At 42.3% G+C, this 21,784-nt stretch overlaps 1 protein-coding gene across 9 annotated transcripts in view; it reads left to right on the top strand.

The window, feature by feature from the left end:
• Window positions 1-21,784, top strand: part of LOC143035043 (uncharacterized) — a 47,036-nt gene that overhangs the window by 10,137 nt on the left and 15,115 nt on the right. For 8 of the 9 annotated variants that reach the window (XM_076201503.1, XM_076201499.1, XM_076201498.1 and 5 more), the window contains exons 3-7: window positions 5,949-6,077; window positions 6,856-7,030; window positions 12,699-12,865; window positions 14,715-14,936; window positions 21,304-21,466. In XM_076201503.1, coding sequence (XP_076057618.1) covers window positions 5,949-6,077; window positions 6,856-7,030; window positions 12,699-12,865; window positions 14,715-14,936; window positions 21,304-21,466 — 856 coding nt within the window. The remainder of the gene's footprint in view (window positions 1-5,948; window positions 6,078-6,855; window positions 7,031-12,698; window positions 12,866-14,714; window positions 14,937-21,303; window positions 21,467-21,784) is intronic. The other variant, XM_076201505.1, reaches the window with a different exon arrangement.

Raw genomic sequence — 21,784 nt, 5'->3', positions numbered from 1 at the left:
CCATTCCTCATTTTCTGTTTACACCAAAGTGGATAACAGTAAATTTGAATGGAAATAGGAAGTAGATTTTTAACTAACTAGTGTCTTCTTGTTCTTACATAAGAACATAAGAATGAAGGAGACTGCAAGAGACCATAAGGCTTACACTAGGCAGTTCCATGTCTATTACCACCTGTCATTCCTATTCATAAAGTTGTCTAACCATTTCACCTCTTGTTCTTCTTCATCTTATTTTTCTTTCTTTCCTTTTTGGGTATTGTGAAGGTTAATAGAGGAGTAGATCAATGGGGTAATTAGTGTATATGTGGATCCAGGTTGTTCAGTCTCTACTGGGTCCTGGTGACTGTCACTTGCCTAGACTATATTAATATATGGGGCAAATAATTTGCTGGACACAAGGGGGAACATCAGCCTGATAAATATAGAAAATTTAACATATTTACTGTAATTGAATATCAGAATTACATACATATACCAAAGGCTTTTTCCCCCCTTACAAGGGAGAAATCCCTTCTGGCTGCGTCAATTTTTTTTTTTTACACATACTCCCCCACCCACTCCCTTCCATGCATCACAGCATCGTCCATACACAACCATTCTCCATTCACCCCTATCTTCTGACTTAACCTGTCCTTCCTCAACAGACATTACCCTCTTTCCCAATACCCCTTTTACCCCATCCATCTCATCCTTGGTTGCCCCCTCATGTTCACTCCTTCTACCTCTGCCTTCCACACCTCTTTTACTAATATATAATGTATTTGATGTGTATTTTTATTTATTTTATAATTTGCTAGTTATAAGTTCATGGTTTGATTTAAGTCGAGAATTTGGCAAGCTATTGTAGAAGGTCAACTAAACACAAGTTCTTTTAACTTCTGTACATTCTGTCTTTTCTTTTGTTGTCAAATATTTTAATTTTGGAATAGGCATTTGGGACTGAATGCAAAGAGATTATATGAAGTTGTGGCGATGGTTCTGTATAGCGGAGAGACATGGAACTTAAGAGAGTCAGAGAGGAAATGTTTAAATGTGTTTGAGATGAAATGTCTGAGAAGTATGGTAGGAGGTACAAGGTTGGATAGAGTGAGAAATGAAGAGGTGAGAAGGAGAGCAGGGGTGAAAAAGGAGATGGGAGATAAGTTTGATGAAAGAGTATTGGGATGGTTTGGGCACATGGAAAGAATGAATAAAGAAAGATTAGTAGAAAGGTGGAGGTTGATTGGAATGAACTTGAGGGGTTGACCGAGGATGAGATGGATGGATGGGGTGAAGGGGGCATTAAACAAAAGAGGAATGTCTGTTGAGGGAGGAAGGGAGAAGGCCCTTTTTCTGTATGAGGGGATGGGGAGGGAAGTTGCCGATTAAATAAACCAGCCTTGCTGTGGATGCACTCTGTATTGTTACATAGCTTCTGACCCAGGGGAGTGGCCGGGATCCAGGGATGAGCCGTCATCCATGAGGAGCTAAGATAAGAGGGAGGAGAGTGTGGTGGGTGGGAGTGGAGTGGGTACATGCCTTTTGTCTTTGGCTACCTTCCTTATAAGGGGGGGAAAAAGCCCTTGGTATATAGATAAGTATTTTCATTTTAACCATGCCCCTCTTGCAAACTGTTTTCCAATTCTTCTTGGATCATTCCTCTGATGTCATTCAGTCTAGTTATGTTGCTTTTTCTACTTTGTTCTACATCTTATCTTATCTTAATCTATAGTTTATCACATTCAGTCTTAAGATTACCAAATTTGCTTCCTTGGTTGTCATATAATTTGTTTACTTTAACCGTTCTGTCAAGTCCTTTATCATCTCGCCTTGAGCTGAAATTTTATGATTTAGCATAAACACGTTTTACCTCGCCTTTTTCATTTCAGCCACAGGTATTCATTTAAAACCTTTAGTTCCTTGTTCTCATTTTCATTTATGAGATTTTTACAATCAGTTTCAGTTTTAGCTTCTATCATTGATTTTCAATCAAATTTTTTTCCCTTCAGATTTACATTTTTATTCACATATACATTTAACTATCCACATATCCAAGACCCCTTTATTATCCTCATCATATCATTACACAGGGTATTTTCTTCTCTAATGCCTTATACATATATATACATACATACATATAATAAGGGCTTTTACCCCCGTCTGGGGTATTGGCTGCTTGTTATTGTGGCAAAGTAGCATGCAGTTGATACTTTAGGGTCTATATGGGGCACCCCTATGGACCAGAGCCACACATAATTTTGTCTATGATAGAGGAAAACTCTTCATAGAGAAATGATGACACTTTTATACTACGACTGTCCCTCCGTTATACTGTCCCCCAACCCCTTGCTGCTGTCCTGTACCATTTCTCGAGTATTCATTTTCTTTGGTGGGGGACAAGAATACTGCCAGCAAGTATTTCCACTTGGATTGTAAGAGGCGAGAAGAAAGGGACGGGGAGTGGGACTAGGCATCCTTCTCCTTGTAGCCCCACAGGGAACATTCCTAAACGAAAAAGTAAAGGCATAAGAGGGTCTGGGAGTTTTCGGACCAGCACCCTAAGGTTTGGGTCTTTTAATGTGCGTGGATGTGGTACAGATGAGAGTAAAAGGGAAGAGATAGTATGTTTGTGAGAAGAAAGATGGATGTGTTGGCTTTGAGTGAAACTAAGTTGAAAGGGAAAGGTGAGTGTAAGTTTGGGAGTGTAAGTGGGAGGTTATCAGGAGTGAAGAGAGGGCGAGGGAGGGAAGGGGTGGCTATTCTAGTAAGTGAAGAGATAGGTAAACGTGTAGTGGAGTGGAAGGAGGTTTCCTCAAGGATAATGTGGATGAAGGTGAAACTGGGAAAGGAGATGTGGGTCTTTGTAAGTGCATATGGGCCTGGCAGTGAGAAGAGTGTAGAAGAAAGGGAGGCCTTTTGGATAGATTTAAATGAGTGCATAGAGGATTTAGGGAGAAATGTCAATGTAATAGTACTGGGAGACCTTAATGCTAGGGTAGGAAATGGTCCAATTGATGGAGTGGTTGGGAAATGTGGAGTTCCAGGAAAGAATCTTAGTGGAGAGTTGATGGTGGAAATGTGTCTAGAGAGTTGATGATAGCAAATACAGTGTTTTGGAAGAAAGTCAAGCATAAGTACACATTGGAGAGGGTGGTGGATGGAAGGGTTAGATAGAGCGTTGATGGATTATGTAGTGGTAAATAGGACTATGATAGGAAGAGTTAAGGATGTACATGTGCTAAGGGGAGAGGGTGGGGGAATATCAGATCATTTTTTTGGTGGAAGGTAAGTTGAGAGTGGAGGATAGATGGAGAAAGAGGAAAGGGACAAAAGGTAGGGAGGTGCTTAGAGTGAACTCTTTAAATGAAAAGGAAAAGGAGAAGGAGTACAAGAAGAAGCTGAAGGAGGAGTGGGAGGGAGTGAAGGATAGAGTAGAGGTAGGTGTGGAGGAGGAATAGGGATGGTTCAAGGAGGGAGTCACAAAGTGTGCAAGGATGGTGTGTGGAACAAGAAGGACAGGAGGATATAGAAGGAAGGGTAGTGAATGGTGGGATGAGGAAACAAAGAAGGTTGTAGAAGAGAAGAAGCGAGCTTTCACAGATTGGTTACAAAATAGGACGAGGGAGTCATATGAGAGGTACAAAGAAAAGAAAAGAGAAGTAAAGCAAAAGGTAAAGGAGGCAAAGAGGAGAGTAGATGTGAAGTGGGGTAAGAGTATGACAGAAAATTTTGAAAGTAATAAAAAGATGTTTTGGAAAGAAATTAAGAGAGGAAGAGGAGGCGAATCAAGTAGAGAAGAAAAGGTAAAAGGTGCAGATGGAGAGATGATAATGGAAGAGAAGGCAGTAAGGGGAAGATGGGCAGAATATTTTAGGGAATTGCTAAATGTGAAGGAGGATAGGGAGGGAAAGATTGTTGCAGTGGGAAATGCTAAGAAAATGAGAGTGATGAGTGAGGAAAATGGAGGAGAAATAAGGAAGGATGAAGTGAAGGCAGTTGTTAAGATGATGAAAGCAGGTAAGGCACCTGGTCTGGATGGATGCCATGCAGAATGTCTAAAAAAAAAGGAGGTACAGTGATGGTGGACTGGCTGATGAGGTTATTTAATGTTTGGCGGAGAGAGGGTAGAGTGCCGGAGGACTGGAAGAGTGCCTGTATAGCTCCACTTTACAAGGGAAAAGGGGACAAGTGTGAATGTAGTCATTTCAGAGGGATTAGCTTGTTAAGTGTAGTTGGGAAGGCTTATAGGAGGATCTTGATTGAGAGGATTAAAAGAGGAACAGAGGGAGTAATTGGTGAGGAAGAGTGTGGATTTAGGACGGGTAGAGGTTGTGTAGATCAGATCTTTGTGGTAAGACAAATATGTGAGAAAGCTATAGGAAAGGGGAAGGATGTTTTTTGGGCTTTTATGGATCTGGAAAAGGCTTACGATAGGGTAGACAGAAAGGCACTGTGGGAGGTTATGCAGATATATGGGATAGGAGGAAAGTTTCTAGGAGCTGTGAAGAGTTTTTATGAGAGTAGTAGAGCTTGTGTCAAGATTGGAAATGGAGAGAGTGAGTGGTTCAAGGTAAAGGTGGGACTTCATCAAGGATGCGTTATGTCGCCTTGGCTGTTCAACTTATACATGGATGGGGTAGTGCGAGAGGTAAATGCAAGGGTAGTGGGTCAGGGATTGGAGATGGTTAAAGAAAATGGAGAAAAGTGGGAGGTGAGCCAGCTGTTGTTTGCTGACGACACTGCGCTTGTGGCAGGATCGGAGGAGGGACTGAGGAAGTTGGTGACAGAGTTTGGGAGAGTATGTGATAGAAGAAAGCTAAAGATAAATGTGGGTAAAAGTAAGGTGATGAGATGTACAAGGGGTGAAAGTGGCAGTAAACTGGAAGTGAGCATTAAGGGAGAGTGACTGGAGGAAGTGGATAGTTTTAGATACTTGGGTGCAAATGTGGGAGGGAAAGGTGGAGTGAAAGTGGAGGTAGAATGTAGATTGAGAGAAGCGAGTAAATGCCTTGGTGGATTGAAGAATGTAATGAGGAATAGACATTTGGGAATGGATGCTAAGAGGAGACTGTATGAAGGAGTGATTGTGCCAACAGCACTGTATGGGGCAGAAACATGGAACATAAGAGAGGAAGAGAGAAGGAGTTTGAATGTGTTTGAGATGAGATGTCTGAGAAGTATGATGGGGGTTACTAGGCTAGATAGGGTGAGAAATGAGGAGGTGAAGAGAAGAACGGGGGTGGAAAGGGAGTTGGGAGATAGGGTTGATGAAAGAGTATTAGGATGGTTTGGACGTATGGAAAGAATGAGTGAAGAAAGACTAGTAAAAGAGGTATGGAAGGCAGATGTGGAGGGAGTGAACATGAGGGGACGTCCTAGGATGAGGTGGATAGATGGGGTGAAGGGGCCTTTGGGGAAGAGGGGAATGTCTGTTGAGGAAGGACGGGAGAGGACAGAAGACAGGGGTGAATGGAGAATGGTTGTATATGGATGATGTGATGCATGAGGTGGAATGGGTGGGGGGATGGGGGGTGAGGTAGTATGTGTGAGCAAAATTTGACGCAGCCCAAAGGGATTTCTCCCCGTCTTCTCCTTTTATGCATGGGGGGATGGAGAGGGGGTGTCGCCGATTTAATGAAGCGGCCTTGCTGTGGATGTGCTGTGTCTTGCGACACTGCTTCTGACCCAGGGCAGTAGACAAGATGTAGGGATGACCCGTCATCCAGGAGGTCCTAAGATAAGAGGGGTGGAGGGGAGTGGAGTGTATTCAGGGATGGGAATGATTTTATGCCTTTTCCTTTTTGGCTACCTCCCTTGTAAGGGGGAAAAAGCCTTGGTATATGTATGTATGTACAAGGGAGGTAGCCAAAGTCAAAAGGCATAATTCCACTCCCATCCATTTTTGTTAATTCTTATTATTGGAAACTGATGAAAATGCATGCTAAAATGTCATAAACTTTTTCTTTTAGGAAAAAGATAAAAAAGATGATAAAAAGAGGAAGGAAAGGGAAGATGATGATGAAAAGGACAGGAGGAAGAAGAAGAAAAAGAAAAAGAAACATAGCAGTGAAGATGAGGATGAGGAAATGAAAAGAAGGGTGAGTTCAGTTGTATTTGTTTTACCTGTGTATATACATATACGGAACATGAGTAAGTTGAGTTTGTAAGTACTTCAATACCTTATTTTCTGCTGGTGTATAATGTGGACTTTTATTTATATATTTTTTCATCTAACATGCTTAGATCAGGGTTAAGGATAGGCTTTAGGTAATTTGCAAGTAATTGTTTATGGAGCAGAAGGCCCCATGAATGGAAGTGCAAACAACCACCTTTCCTACATAACTTGGTCACAGATTACTAGTAACTATCATCAAAAGTGACAATATGTGTGAAATAGTAAGAATTATTGTTTTTCTCAAGTTCCATTGATTGAAAACAGGCCTACAGTTGCAAGCAGAGCTGGGCGCATTCCTTGATGCATTCCACTTTAGTTTGGCCACGGTTAGAGCTCCTAAACTTAAAGCTTAAGAGACAGGTTCATACTGAAATGAAAGTCTGGTAGGCCACATACTATACCAAAGAAAAATTTTGTAGGCCACATACTATACTGGCACCTATATTGCTGTAATAGTTTGGGAGCTCTAACTGTGGCCAAACTAAAGCGAAACGCACTGAGGACTGCACCGAGGAACATACCCCGCTCTGGTTGCAAGCAATGGTCTATGGACCCTTTCATAAATTTGTCTGGGAAGAAATGTTGGATTGTTGCACTAATACTTTCTCTAGTATGTGCAGAAGAGGAACAGCAAACAATGTCCACTATAATATGACAGCTGAAAATTTTTTACTAATAATTTGGTTCTATTTTATTTGCAGCATCGGCCTAAGAAGTACACTGATTACGATATGATGCTTCAAGAAGAAATACGTCTAATACGGGGTGGGTCACCACCACCCTCACCTGGTTCCTTTACGTCGGAATTAGAGTCTTTTGCTATGGGAACAAACTTCGGAGCACCTCAGAACTTCAGAGGAAGACCAGTATCACCAGGTTTGTGTACTTTTTCACAGTTTCTATGAAAGAAGTGTTATATTAAATTGTTTAACTGGTGCACAGCTTCACTCTAAAGTTAGCCAACAGGATTGTCACAGTCTTCTCCCACCCCAGTTCTCTGTCCTACCTCCACATTTTTTGTTCTATTCATCTGTAATGTACCGTATTTCTAAAACACATCATGTCAGAAATGGTTATTCTCTTCCTTATATTTGAAGTCTACTTTATAAAGTGTCATGTGTACAATCACTGTACACCTTTTTGTATTCTTCCCTAGGTACATATTTCTTGTACTCTTCATTCCACCTGGACATTTACTGGCTTCCTTTTCTCAAAAATTCACCATCACACACGACCCCAAATACTTCAAACTCTGCTTTTACTCAAGTCTCTCACCCTTCATGTTTACATAACCTCACTTTACTTTTAGTTCTATTCACTTCTAATTTTCTCTCACATACCTTTCCAAACTCAATCACTAGTTGCTTCAGTTTTTCCTCAGAATCTGCTATAAATCCTTTGTTATATAAAGATAACTTATGGTTATTTAAAGTATTTTGTTTTGGCTAATAGTAAATGATTTTATGGAGCTTCAGAGAAACCCATTACATTACCCCTCCAGTATCATTCTATCCATTCCTGTAAAATCTGTCATGTTTGTAAAATACTTCACCTCAGAAACCTTCATTCATTCTCTTCCTCTTTGCCTGGGTATTATTAAAGGTCTGCTCTATACACTGCTATGGAAACAGTCTTTCTGTACAGCCTTCTCTGTATTCATCTTCAAGTACCCATTTCTCAGAACACTTCTATCCACTCGTACATTTATACATTTACATACATATACCAATGGCTTTTTCCCCCTAACAAGGGAGGTAGCCAAAGGCATAAATCCATTCCCACCCATTTCATCCCCACATACTCCACTCCCATTCACCCCTGCCACCCCCTCCCTCTTGCCTCTTGGCTCCTCCTGGATGATGGGTCATCTCTGCATCTTGCCCACTGCCCTGGGTAAGAAACAATGTGGCAAGACACAGCACATCCACATCAAGCCTGGCATACATACATACATATACCAAGGCTTTTTCCCCCTTCCAAGGGAGGTAGCCAAAAAGGGAAAGGCATAAAAACACTCCCACCCATTTCATCCCTAAATACCCTCCACACCCCTCCCACCCTTCCTCTCATCTGAGCACCTCCTGGATGACGGGTCATCCCTGCACCCTGCCCACCGCCCTGGGTCAGAAGCAGTGTCGCAAGACACAGTACATCCACAGCAAGGCCGCTTCATTTAATCGGCGACCCCCCCTCTCCGTCCCCCTTTGCATATAAGGCGAGGACGGGGAGAAATCCCTTCGGGCTGCGTCAAAATTTACTCACACATACTACCCCACCCCCCCATTCCTCCTCATGCAGTCACAACATCATCCATATACAACCATTCTCCACTCACCTCTGTCTTCCGTCCTCTCCCTTCCTTCCTCAACAGACATTCCCTTCTTCCCCAAAGCCCCCTTCACCCCATCCATCCACCTCATCCTAGGACGTCCCCTCATGTTCACTCCCTCCACATCTGCCTTCCATACCTCTTTTACTAGTCTTTCTTCACTCATTCTTTCCATGTGTCCAAACCATCCTAATATTCTTTCATCAACCCTATCTCCCAAATCCTTTTTTACCCCTGTTCTCCTCCTCACCTCCTCATTTCTCACTCTATCCAGCCTAGTAACCCCCACCATACTTCTCAGACACCTCATCTCAAACACATTCAAACTCCTTCTCTCTTCTTCTCTTATGTTCCACGTTTCTGCCCCATACAGTGGTGTTGGCACAATCACTCCTTCATACAGTCTCCTCTTTGCATCCATTCCCAAATGTCTATTCCTCATTACACTCTTTAAACCACCAAGGCATTTACTCGCTTCTCTCAATCTACATTCTACCTCCACCTTCACTCCACCTTTTCCTGCTACACTTGCACCCAAGTATCTAAAGCTATCCACTTCCTCCAGTCGCTCTCCCTTAATGTTCACTTCCAGTCTACTGCCACTTTCACCCCTTGTACATCTCATCACCTTACTTTTACCCACATTTATCTTTAGCTTTCTTCTATCACATACTCTCCCAAACTCTGCCACCAGCTTCCTCAATCCCTCCTCTGACCCTGCCACAAGCGCAGTGTCGTCCGCAAACAACAGCTGGCTCACCTCCCACTTTTCTCCATTTTCTTTAACCATCTCCAATCCCTGACTCACTACCCTAGCATTCACCTCTCGCACCACTCCATCCATGTATAAGTTGAACAGCCAGGGCGACATAACGCATCCTTGACGAAGTCCCACCTTTACTTCAAACCACTCACTCTCTCCATTTCTAATCCTAACACATGCTCTACTACTCTCATAAAAACTCTTGACAGCTCCCAAAAGCTTTCCTCCTATCCCATAAATCTGCATAACCTCCCACAGTGCCTTTCTGTCTACCCTATCATAAGCTTTTTCCAGATCCATAAAAGCCCAAAAAACATCCCTCCCCTTTCCTATAGCTTTCTCACATATCTGTCTTACCACAAAGATCTGATCTACACAACCTCTACCCGTCCTAAATCCACACTGTTCCTCACCAATTACTCCTTCTGTTCCTCTCCTAATCCTCTGAATTAAGATCCTCCCATAAGCCTTCCCTACTACACTCAACAGGCTAATCCCTCTGAAATTACTACATTCACACTTGTCCCCTTTTCCCTTGTAAAGAGGAACTATACAGGCACTACTCCAGTCCTCCGGTACTCTACCCTCTCTCCAGCAAACATTAAATAACCTCACCAACCAGTCCACCATCACTGAACCTCCCTTTTTCAGACATTCTGCATGACATCCATCCAGACCAGGTGCCTTACCTGCTTTCATCATCTTTACAACTGCCTTCACCTCATCCTTCCTTATTTCTCCTCCATTCTCCTCACTCACTCTCATTTTCTTCGCATTTCCCACTGCAGCTATCTTTCCTTCCCTATCCTCCTTCACATTCAGCAACTCCCTAAAATATTCTGCCCATCTTCCCCTCACTGCCATCTCTTCCATTATCATCTCTCCATCTGTACCTTTTACCTTTTCTTCCCTACTTGATTCGCCTCCTCTTCCTCTCTTAATTTCTTTCCAAAACATCTTTTTATTACTTTCAAATTTTCTGTCATACTCCTACCCCATTTCACATCTGCTCTCCTCTTTGCCTCCTTTACCTTTTGCTTTACTTCTCTTTTCTTTTCTTTGTACGTCTCATATGACTCCCCTGTCCTCTTTTGTAACCAATCTGTGAAAGCTCGCTTCTTCTCTTCTACAACCTTCTTTGTTTCCTCATCCCACCATTCACTACCCTTTCTTCTATTTCCCCCTGTCCTTCTTGTTCCACACACCATCCTTGCACACTTTAAGACTCCCTCCTTGAACCATCCCCATTCCTCCTCCACACCCATCTCTGCTCTATCCTTTACTCCCTCCCATTCCTCCTTCAGCTTCTTTTCGTACTCCTTCTCCTTTTCCTTTTCATTCAAGGAGTTCACTCTAAGAACCTCCCTACCTTTTGTCCCTTTCCTCCTTCTCCATCTATCCTCCACTCTCAGCTTACCTTCCACCAGAAAATGATCTGATATTCCCCCACCCTCTCCCCTTAGCATATGTACATCCTTAACTCTTCCTATCATAATCCTATTTACCACTACATAATCCATTAGCGCTCTATCTACCACCCTTCCCTCCACCACCCTCTCCCATGTGTACTTATGCTTGACTTTCTTCCGAAACACTGTATTTGCTATCATCAACTCTCTTTCTAGACACATTTCCACCATCAACTCTCCACTACGATTCTTTCCTGGAACTCCACACTTCCCAACCACTCCATCGATTGGACCATTTCCCACCCTAGCATTAAGGTCTCCCAGTACTATTACATTGACATTTCTTCCTAAACCCTCTATGCACTCATTTAAATCTATCCAAAAGGCCTCCCTTTCTTCTACACTCTTCTCACTGCCAGGCCCATATGCACTTACAAAGACCCACATCTCCTTTCCCAGTTTCACCTTCATCCACATTATCCTTGAGGAAACCTCCTTCCACTCCACTACACGTTTACCTATCTCCTCACTTACTAGAATAGCCACCCCTTCCCTCCCTCGCCCTCTCTTCACTCCTGATAACCTCCCACTTACACTCCCAAACTTACACTCACCCTTCCCTTTCAACTTAGTTTCACTCAAAGCCAACACATCCATCTTTCTTCTCACAAACATACTACCTATCTCTTCCCTTTTACTCTCATCTGTACCACATCCACGCACATTAAAAGACCCAAACCTTAGGGTGCTGGCCCGAGGCCCTCCAGCACCCCTTATGTCTTTCCTTTTCTTTTTAGGAATCTGCCCCTTGGGGCTACAGGGAGAAGGATGCCTAGTCCCTCTCCCCGTCCCTTTCTTCTCGCCTCTTACGATCCAAGTGGGAAACTTGGTGGCAGTATTCTTTTCCCCCACCACAGGGAATTCCCCCATCACAGAAAGAGAATACTCAGAGAAATGGTACAGGACAGCAACAAGGGGTTGGGGGACAGCATAACGGAGGGACAGTCGTAGCATAAAAAGTGTCATAATTTCTCTATGAACAGAATTTCTTCTATCATAGACAAAATGATGTGTGGCTCTGGTCCGTAGGGGTGCCCCATATAGACCCTAAAGTATCGACTGCATGCTACTTTGCCACAATAACAAGCAGCCAATACCCCAGACGGGTATCAAGCCTGGCAGAGCTGGTTTACCTCTGTTGCTTTATCTAACTATAACCCCCCCCACACACACACACACAAATACACACTTTCCTTTATCCATGTACAAAATACCACCATTCATTCCAATCTTTTGTGCTCTCTCTTCCCTGCTCAGTGGAGATAACACATGAATCCAAAGCTCCCTTCATTCCATTGATTCCTCTCGTTCTTGGTTTTCCTCCTATGCTCACTCCACCTTCTTCAATTTTCCACACTCTCTTTACTAGGCTTTTCTATGTTGGGAAAAAAGTATCCTATTTTTCCACTCTTTGTCACCTTTGTCATTTCCTTTATCCATTGAACCTTTTAGTAATTTCATATATACATATATGTTCAGGGCTGGCTGATCCAAAGCAATACACTCACCCTACACCCGTCCCATGTCCATCCTTGAATCCATTTGTTGTCTTTTCCTATCTTACCTCCTCTGGGATGAAGGGTTGTCCTATTCCTGTGCCCACTGTGAAGGTAATAGGCAAAGCAGCAAGCCAAAGCAAATCAGGGTCCAACATTCAGAACTGGTTTGCCCCCCACTGTCTCATTACATGACAATCTCAGTTTGGTCCAAGTTCACTTTGATCACTAAATAGATCATTTGGTTTTAGCCAAAATTAAAATAAAAAAGTATGTGGACATTGGGGAAAAATTGAATAAGTTGAAGATAGATTTTGGTTTGAAGTAGATAAAGCAGACACCCTTCCTCACGGAGAGGTGGGCCTAATCCCTGTAGGCCTGGAATGATGTTACCAAATACATATGATGTTTAGTTAATAGATGTATACTTATGTGTTTAAGTATACAAGGTGCTGTGCTTCATTACTAATTGTGACTTTAATCTTAGATTCATTTGGTTCTGGCTCTGACTCGGAGATGCGTGACCGCCGCCACAACAGAAGACATGGACGTAGAAGAAGGAGAAGGTCTAGGTCAAGGTCTAGGTCTAGATCACCGCCGTCAAGAAAAAATGAGGCCATATGCATGCATTATATGCAGGGCAGGTGCCAGCAGGTCAGCAGTGACTTTATTTTTCTTAACAATAAGAGAGAGATGGGAGTTTCCTGTTGTATTGTATCCTGAGTGAAATGCAATGTTGAGAGAAAATCGTGTTTGCATGAACGTTATAATTTATGTTTTCATCTTATGATTTTGCTCCCAGTTTTTTGTTTGTTTTTTCCACTATTTACATACATGTACTGTACATTGGGCCATAGTCCTCTAATGGAGGGGTCGGGTAAGGGCTTAAGTTGTACACACACCACCTTTTACATCTTGGCACCTTGCCTGCCCCTTACCACACTGCATGGGACAAACACAGTGGAGCTGGGAACAATGTACCGGTCATAGGGATTGGCACCTGAAACTGGTTTCCATCCATGGCTTTGTCATATGGTATCCCCCTCTGTATCCATTATTCTTCCAGTAGCATGGTACAGGTGCTGGGAACATCCCTTTGGGCTGCATCATCCATTTATCCATTCACAAGCTGTCTACCCATTCCATTCTGTAGCATTCTTTCTTGTGTGCTGTACTGATATACCACATGCATCCAAAATTCTTTATGCCATCCAACCATCTCACTATAGGTCGTCCTCTTGGACTTGCTCCATTTACTTACTCATTTTTTCCATATGTCTAAACTATCTCAGCAATCTCTGGTTTACCCTGTTAAACAGCATTCCAATACCCATTTTCTGCCTCACTTCCACATTTCTCAGGCTATCCATTCATGAAATGCCCATCACACTTTTCAAGTGCCTCATCTCAAAATCTATCTTGTTTCTTTCAGGTTCTTATGTCTTATGTCTGTAACCTTGGACAAGACCATTCCTTTGTGCACCTTTCTCTTTGCATTCATTTCCAAATACTTATTACTTATCATACTTTTCATTCCACCCTGGCATTTATTTGGTTTGTTTATTTGATAAATCATTTCCATATCCACTCCATTCACTGCTACATGCAACCTCAGATACTTGCCACCATCACCATTCCTATTACATCTTATAACTTTACTTTGATCCAGATGTACTTATAATTTTTCTCAGTCAGAGACCATGTCAAATTCAGTCACCAGTTGCTCCAATTTCTCAGAATCAGCCACAAATGCACTGTCATCCATGAATATAAATTGATCTTACTGTAAACTTCCATTCTCATCCATTGATTTCAAACCTTAGCCAACACTTGTATTTACTAACCTTAGATCTCTATCTGTGTAATGCCTTAGCAGCCAAGGCTCTATCACACAACTCTGATGCAACCGTACATTCACCTCATATCATTAACTTTTACCATTTCTGACCATCACATATGCCCTACTTCTTTCAACTTTTAAAAAACATTTTACTATTATGTACTTTTGCTACATGTTCTATGTTTCTCTGTTAAACCTGTCATGATATCTTCAAGTCCATGAACACTTAAAATACATCCTTTTTCCAGATAGCTCCCACATGTGTCTTTTAACACAAACACATGATCCGTGCAGCTTTTTACTCTTCCAAACCTACAATTATCATCCTCAATTACTCTGTTCTCCCAATCCTCTCTGTCAATAGATTCTCATACACATGACCAGCCATGCTCAACAAACTAATCCCCATAAAACTACTAAATTCATACTGATATCCCTTTCTCTTATATAGTGGGATTACACGTGTAATCCGCCCATCCGTTTACATGATTCACATGTACACACAAGTATTTGCATTTACATATTTGTTTTATTTTATTGCATGAAATGGTTCTTAAGCCTCAGTGTATTTTCATTTTCTCCTCCTTGTTTGTTATCCTGGGTTAACGAAAATCACTTGTGGAGAAAATTAAGAACCTAACAAATTCACAAATTTGTTTACAGGGTAATGCTTGCTTATATTCCCATGACTTTCAACTGCAGCGGAAAATGGAACTCTGCAAGTTTTATATGATGGACTGCTGTGCAAAGAAGGAGAAATGCCTCTACATGCATAAAGACTTCCCCTGCAAGTTTTACCACACGGGCATGAAGTGCAAAATGGCATCTAAGTGCAAATTTAGTCATGAATCCTTGAATGAAGCCAGCAAAGGAATATTGCTGAAGGTGTGTTTTATTCTCATGTTTTATTCTCATGACATATGGAAACGGGATGGGTAGGAGTGGGTGCATACCTTGGGTGGCTACCTCCCTTATAAGGGGGAAGAAGTCTTTTGGTATATAGATAGATACCAACCCTGCTGTAGATGTGCTGTGTCTTGCTGCATTGCTTATGACCTAGGGATTGGGTGTGAGACAGGGATGACCCTTCCTCCACAAGGAGGTAAGATGAAAACCAGTTGCTGGTTATCTGAAGGCCGCAGATCATCTGCTAGAGAGGCAGCGGATTGATTGAATAGGTAGAGTTTTTATCAGCAATGGTTGATTTTTATTGAATACAAGAAATTTATATCATTGGTGTTCATGTAATTCACCTATGATAGGGAATTGGTTGTTAAATTAAATGTAGTAAACCTGTATTTTTGTGGGCCATGGAACAGTAGGTTTTATATTTAATCTTAGATTTCATAAACAAGGTAATTGAGTGCCCCATGAGTATCAAAAGTGGTTTGCATCCCAGTAAGCATGTGTATAAAGTGGTACCTGTAGTAGCAGCTGCCCCCAATTAATTCATTCAGTCAAGTTTTTTTTTTTTTTTTACTTATAGTTCCTCTTTACAAGGAAAAAGGGGACAAGTGTGAATGTAGTAGTTTCAGAGGGATTAGCTTGTTAAGTGTAGTTGGGAAGGCTTATGGGAGGATCTTGATTGAGAGGATTAGGAGAGGAACAGAAGGAGTAATTGGTGAGGAACAGTGTGGATTTAGGACAGGTAGAGGTTGTGTAGATCAGATCTTTGTGGTAAGACAGATATGTGAGAAAGCTATAGGAAAGGGGAAGGATGTTTTTTGGGATTTTATGGATCTGGAAAAGGCTTATGATAGGGTAGACAGGAAGGCACTGTGGGAGGTTATGCAGATATACGGGATAGGGGGAAAGCTTCTAGGAGCTGTCAAGAGTTTTTATGAGAGTAGTAGAGCTTGTGGCAGGGTCAGAGGAGGGATTGAGGAAGCTGGTGGCAGAGTTTGGGAGAGTATGTGATAGAAGAAAGCTAAAGATAAATGTGGGTAAAAGTAAGGTGATGAGATGTACAAGGGGTGAAAGTGGCAGTAGACTGGAAGTGAACATTAAGGGAGAGCGACTGGAGGAAGTGGATAGTTTTAGATACTTGGGTGCAAGTGTAGCAGGAAAAGGTGGAGTGAAGGTGGAGGTAGAATGTAGATTGAGAGAAGCGAGTAAATGCCTTGGTGGTTTAAAGAGTGTAATGAGAAATAGACATTTGGGAATGGATGCGAAGAGGAGACTGTATGAAGGAGTGATTGTGCCAACAGCACTGTATGGGGCAGAAACGTGGAACATAAGAGAAGAAGAGAGAAGGAGTTTGAATGTGTTTGAGATGAGGTGTCTGAGAAGTATGGTGGGGGTTACTAGGCTAGATAGAGTGAGAAATGAGGAGGTGAGGAGGAGAACAGGGGTGAAAAAGGATTTGGGAGAGAGGGTTGATGAAAGAATATTAGGATGGTTTGGACACATGGAAAGAATGAGTGAAGAAAGACTAGTAAAAGAGGTATGGAAGGCAGATGTGGAGGGAGTGAACATGAGGGGACGTCCTAGGATGAGGTGGATGGATGGGGTGAAGGGGGCTTTGGGGAAGAGGGGAATGTCTGTTGAGGAAGGAAGGGAGAGGACGGAAGACAGAGGTGAGTGGAGAATGGTTGTATATGGATGATGTTGTGACTGCATGGGGAGGAATAGGCGGGGGGGTGGGGGGTGGGGTAGTATGTGTGAGTAAATTTTGACGCAGCCCGAAGGGATTTCTCCCCGTCCTCTCCTTATATGCAAAGGGGGACGGAGAGGGGGGGTCGCCGATTAAATGAAGCAGCCTTGCTGTGGATGTACTGTGTCTTGCGACACTGCTTCTGACCCAGGGCGGTGGGCAGGGTGCAGGGATGACCCGTCATCCAGGAGGTGCTCAGATGAGAGGAAGGGTGGGAGGGGTGTGGAGTGTATTTAGGGATGAAATGGGTGGGAGTGTTTTTATGCCTTTCCTTTTGTGGCTACCTCCCTTGGAAGGGGGAAAAAGCCTTGGTATATGTATGTATGTAGTAGAGCTTGTGTCAGGATTGGAAATGGAGAGAGTGAGTGGTTCGAGGTAAAGGTGGGACTTCATCAAGGATGCGTTATGTTGCCCTGGCTGTTGAACTTATACATGGATGGGGTAGTGCGAGAGGTAAATGCAAGGGTAGTGGGCAAGGGATTGGAGATGGTTAAAGAAAATGGAGAAAAGTGGGAGGTGAGCCAGCTGTTGTTTGCTGACGACACTGCACTTGTGGCAGGATCGGAGGAGGGATTGAGGAAGTTGGTGGCAGAGTTTGGGAGAGTATGTGATAGAAGAAAGCTAAAGATAAATGTGGGTAAAAGTAAGGTGATGAGATGTACAAGGGGTGAAAGTGGCAGTAGACTGGAAGTGAGCATTAAGGGAGAGTGACTGGAGGAAGTGGATAGTTTTAGATACTTGGGTGCAAATGTGGGAGGGAAAGGTGGAGTGAAAGTGGAGGTAGAAATGTAGATTGAGAGAAGTGAGTAAATGCCTTGGTGGATTAAAGAGTGTAATGAGGAATAGACATTTGGGAATGGATGCTAAGAGGAGACTGTATGAAGGAGTGATTGTGCCAACAGCACTGTATGGGGCAGAAACATGGAACATAAGAGAAGAAGAGAGAAGGAGTTTGAATGTGTTTGAGATGAGGTGTCTGAGAAGTATGATGGGGGTTACTAGGCTAGATAGGGTGAGAAATGAGGAGGTGAGGAGGAGAACAGGGGTGGAAAAGGAGCTGGGAGATAGGGTTGATGAAAGAATATTAGGATGGTTTGGACACATGGAAAGAATGGGTGAAGAAAGACTAGTAAAAGAGATGTGGAAGGCAGATGTGGAGGGAGTGAAGATGAGGGGACGTCCTAGGATGAGGTGGATGGATGGGGTGAAGGGGGCTTTGGGGAAGAGGGGAATGTCTGTTGAGGAAGGACGGGAGAGGACAGAAGAGAGGGGTGAATGGAGAATGGTTGTATATGGATGATGTTGTGATTGCATGAGGTGGAATGGGCAGGGGGTGAGGTAGTATGTGTGAGCAAAATTTGACACAGCCCGAAGGGATTTCTCCCCATCCTCTCATTTTATGCAATGGGGGGACGGAGAGGGGTGGTCGCCGATTTAATGAAGCGGCCTTGCTGTGGATGTGCTGTGTCTTGTGACACTGCTTCTGACCCAGGGCAGTGGACAAGGTGCAGGGATGACCCGTGATTCAGGAGGTGCTAAGATAAGAGGGAGGGTGGAGGGGTGTGGAGTGTATTCAGGGATGGAATGGGTGGGAATGATTTTATGCCTTTTTCTTTTTGGCTACCCCCCTTGTAAGGGGGAAAAAGCCTTGGTATATGTATGTATGTATGTACATATCCTTCACAGATCTCATTTCTTGAAAAAAAACAAAACAAAACATATTGTGAATAGTTTATTAGCTATTGATGATTTGGTTTAATGTCACAAAACTCCAGCTATCATGAGGCTAAGATGGTGTCCCTTATAGAGGACTTTGTACATTACATACATATACCAAAGGCTTTTTTTCCCCCTCATAAGGACTTTGTAATGTGGAATTTAATGAACCATGCCCTTGGTCCAACTTGCTAATGGCAGGGTTTCAACTACTATCATCTTGATGTCCACTGCAAGTAGCGATGCCCTAACCCACTTGGTCAGAAATTTTATTTGTACATATGTACATATGCCAAGGCCTTTTCCTCCCTTACAAGAGAAGTAGCCAAAGTCAAAAGGCATGATTACACTCCCACCCTTTTCATCCCCACCCACTTCACTCCTATTCACCACCCCTCCCACCCTCCCTCTTTTCTTGGCTCTTCCTGGATGACGGGTCATCCCTGCATCTCACTCATTGCCCTGGGTCAGAAGAAGTGCAGCAAGACACAGCACATCCACAGCAAGGCCGTTTCATTTAATTGGTGAACCCCCCTTCTCTGTTCTCTCATGCAGAAAAAGAGAAGATGGGGAGAAATCTTTTCGGACTGTGTCAAAATATCATTCACACATACTCCCTCATCCCCCCATCCACTCCCTTCCATGCATCACAGCATCATCCATACACAACCATTCTTCACTCACCCCAATCTTCTGCCTGCTCCCTTCCTTCCTCAACAGACATCCCCTTCTTTCCCAATGCCCCTTTTATCCCATCCATTGATCTCATCCTTGGTCGCCCCCTCATGTTCACTCCTTCCACCTCTGCCTTCCACATATCTTTTACTAATCTTTCTTCACTCATTCTTTTCATGTGTCCAAACAATCCCAATACTCTTTCATCCACTCGATCTCCAAATTCCCTTTCTACCCTGTTTTCCTCATCACCTCCATATTTCTCACTCTATCCAGTCTAGTAATCCTTACCATACTTCTCAGGCATTTCATTTCAAACACATTTTAAACTCTTTCTCTCTTATGTTCCATGTTTCTGCCCCATACAATGCTGTTGGCACAATTATGTCTTCATATAATCTCCTCTTAGCATCCATTCCCAAATGTCTATTTTTCATTACACTTTTTAATCCCTGATTGCTTCTCTCAATCTACATTCTACCTCCACCTCCACTCCTCCCTTTCCTGCCACATTTGTCCCCCAAGTATTTAAAGCTATTTACTTCCAGTCTTTCTCCCTTAATGCTCACTTCCAATTTGCTGCCATCCTCTCTGCTTGTACATCTCATCACTTTACTTTTATCCACATTTATCTTCAACTTTCTTCTTTCACACACCTCCCCAAACTATGTCACTAACTTCCCTAGTCCCTTGACCTCCAAGGATTTTCCCACCCCCATACAAGGGAGGTAGTTAAAGTCAAAAGGCATAAATCCAATCCCACCCATTTCATCCCCCACATACTCCACTCCCATTCACCATCCTTCCCTCCCTCTTATCTTGTCTCCTCCTGGATGACAGGTCATCCCTGTATCTCGCCCACTGCCCTGGGTCAGAAGCAGTGCAACAAGACACAACACATCCACAGTAAGGCCGCTTCATTTAATCGGCAAAAAAAAAAAAAAAAAAAAAAAAAAACCCAACCCCACATGCAGAAAAAGATAAGACTTTCCATTCTGGTTGCATACTTATGGTGGTATTCTTAAAAAGATATAATATTTCCTTATATAAATCTTATATAAATCCTTGGAAGGGAAAGATTTATATGAGGAATTTTTTTTAAAAACCACCTTAAGAATCTCATGGTGGTATTCTTAAAAAAAATATTTTCGATGTAAGTTGTTTTCTTGATTGGATTGTTGTTATGGTTATTTCTGTTGTGGTGTCAGTTACTATTAGTTTAGTTTCTTTTGTTGGCAAAGGGTATGCTGTTGTGTATTAGTAAGAGGTAACATATTTGAAAGTAAGAGGTCTGAGAGGTATGAACATGTGATGAATTTGATGGCTTGGTTGTTACATTGTCACTGCAAGGAATAGGAGTTCAAAATCAATAGATATTGTATTTATGTGGAAACTAAAATTTATAAGGGAGAAGAGGCTTTTTGTATATAGATAGAGATACAGTAAAACTTCTGCTCTGGACCACAATCCATTCTACAAAACTATTCCAGAATCGATTTGGTTGAGGACCAAAACAAGTGTATTGTTCTATTGTATACATCATTATCAGGTTGATATTTTTTCCACAAAACTAAATTTCACTCCATTTTCTATTTTTCTCTGTTTTGGTTGGTCTTGAATGATATTTTGGTTGACTACAGAAGCAAAAAAATATAAAACCTTTTTTGGTTCAAGAACTAATTTGTTCAACTTGTGAGATGTTTGAGAACCAAGGTCCTCCTGTACCATATATATCAAATGGCTGTTCCTCTTTACGGAAGCGAGTGGAAGCCAAATAAAAGCAGCACACTTCATACACATTTAAAACCCATTTAGTATCCCTCCTATTTCCTTATTCCCCGTCACACTGCTTGGGCAAAGGAGAGTGCAGCCTAGTGTAGGCCTTATGGTCCTTCACAGTCTCATTCTTATGTTCTTAAGACAAATATATTCCATGGATGACACTAAATACTATAGGGATTCAAACTAATTTGAATAATGGGTTGATTTATTGGTGAAGCCCAATTTAGTTTAAAAGGGTGCTAATTGTGTATGTGTGTGTGCTTTGACTTGGCCACTTTCCTTGTAGGGGTTAAATAGCCTTTGGTATATGTATGTGTGTGTGTGTGTGTGATATATATTTATGTATGCATTTTACTTAGTTTATGAATTTATTATTATTATTATTATGATTATATGTTTATTTATTTATTTATTTTTTGTGACTAGCATCTGGAATTGGCACCTAAGGATATACTTGGGGATTTTCCTCGCTTAACTAAAGAAGCAGCATATATGGTTGTAACCATAACAGAAGCTCACAGAAGAGGACACCCAATGGATTTAGAAGGTGTATCTGGGATCATGGAAATGCAAGGGAAAGGCTTTAAATGTAAGTTTATTTTTGTGTTTTTATTTTGTGTGTTATGTGTATTTTTTGTGTTCCACTTTTGCATTGCTTTTGACTCAGGGCAGTGGGTGGGATATAAGGATGACATGTCATCCAAGAGGAGCTAAGAGGAGAGGGAAGAAAGGGAGGTGGATGGGAGTGAAATGGGTGGGAGTGGGTACTTAACTTTTGACTTGGCTACCCACCTTGTAAGGGGAAAAAAGCCCTTGGTAAATTGATTGTGTTCCACTTTAAAGGGGAAAAATGTGAGCGTGGTAATTTTCAAATATCAGTTGAGTGTAGTTGGGAAGGAAAATAGCT

Source organism: Oratosquilla oratoria, chromosome 18 (genome assembly GCF_046742065.1).
Source record: "Oratosquilla oratoria isolate Oo_2021 chromosome 18, ASM4674206v1, whole genome shotgun sequence".
Taxonomy (NCBI): domain Eukaryota; kingdom Metazoa; phylum Arthropoda; class Malacostraca; order Stomatopoda; family Squillidae; genus Oratosquilla; species Oratosquilla oratoria.
The sequence above is the reverse complement of the archived record's forward strand: the minus strand, read 5'-3'. Positions and strand labels throughout refer to the sequence as shown.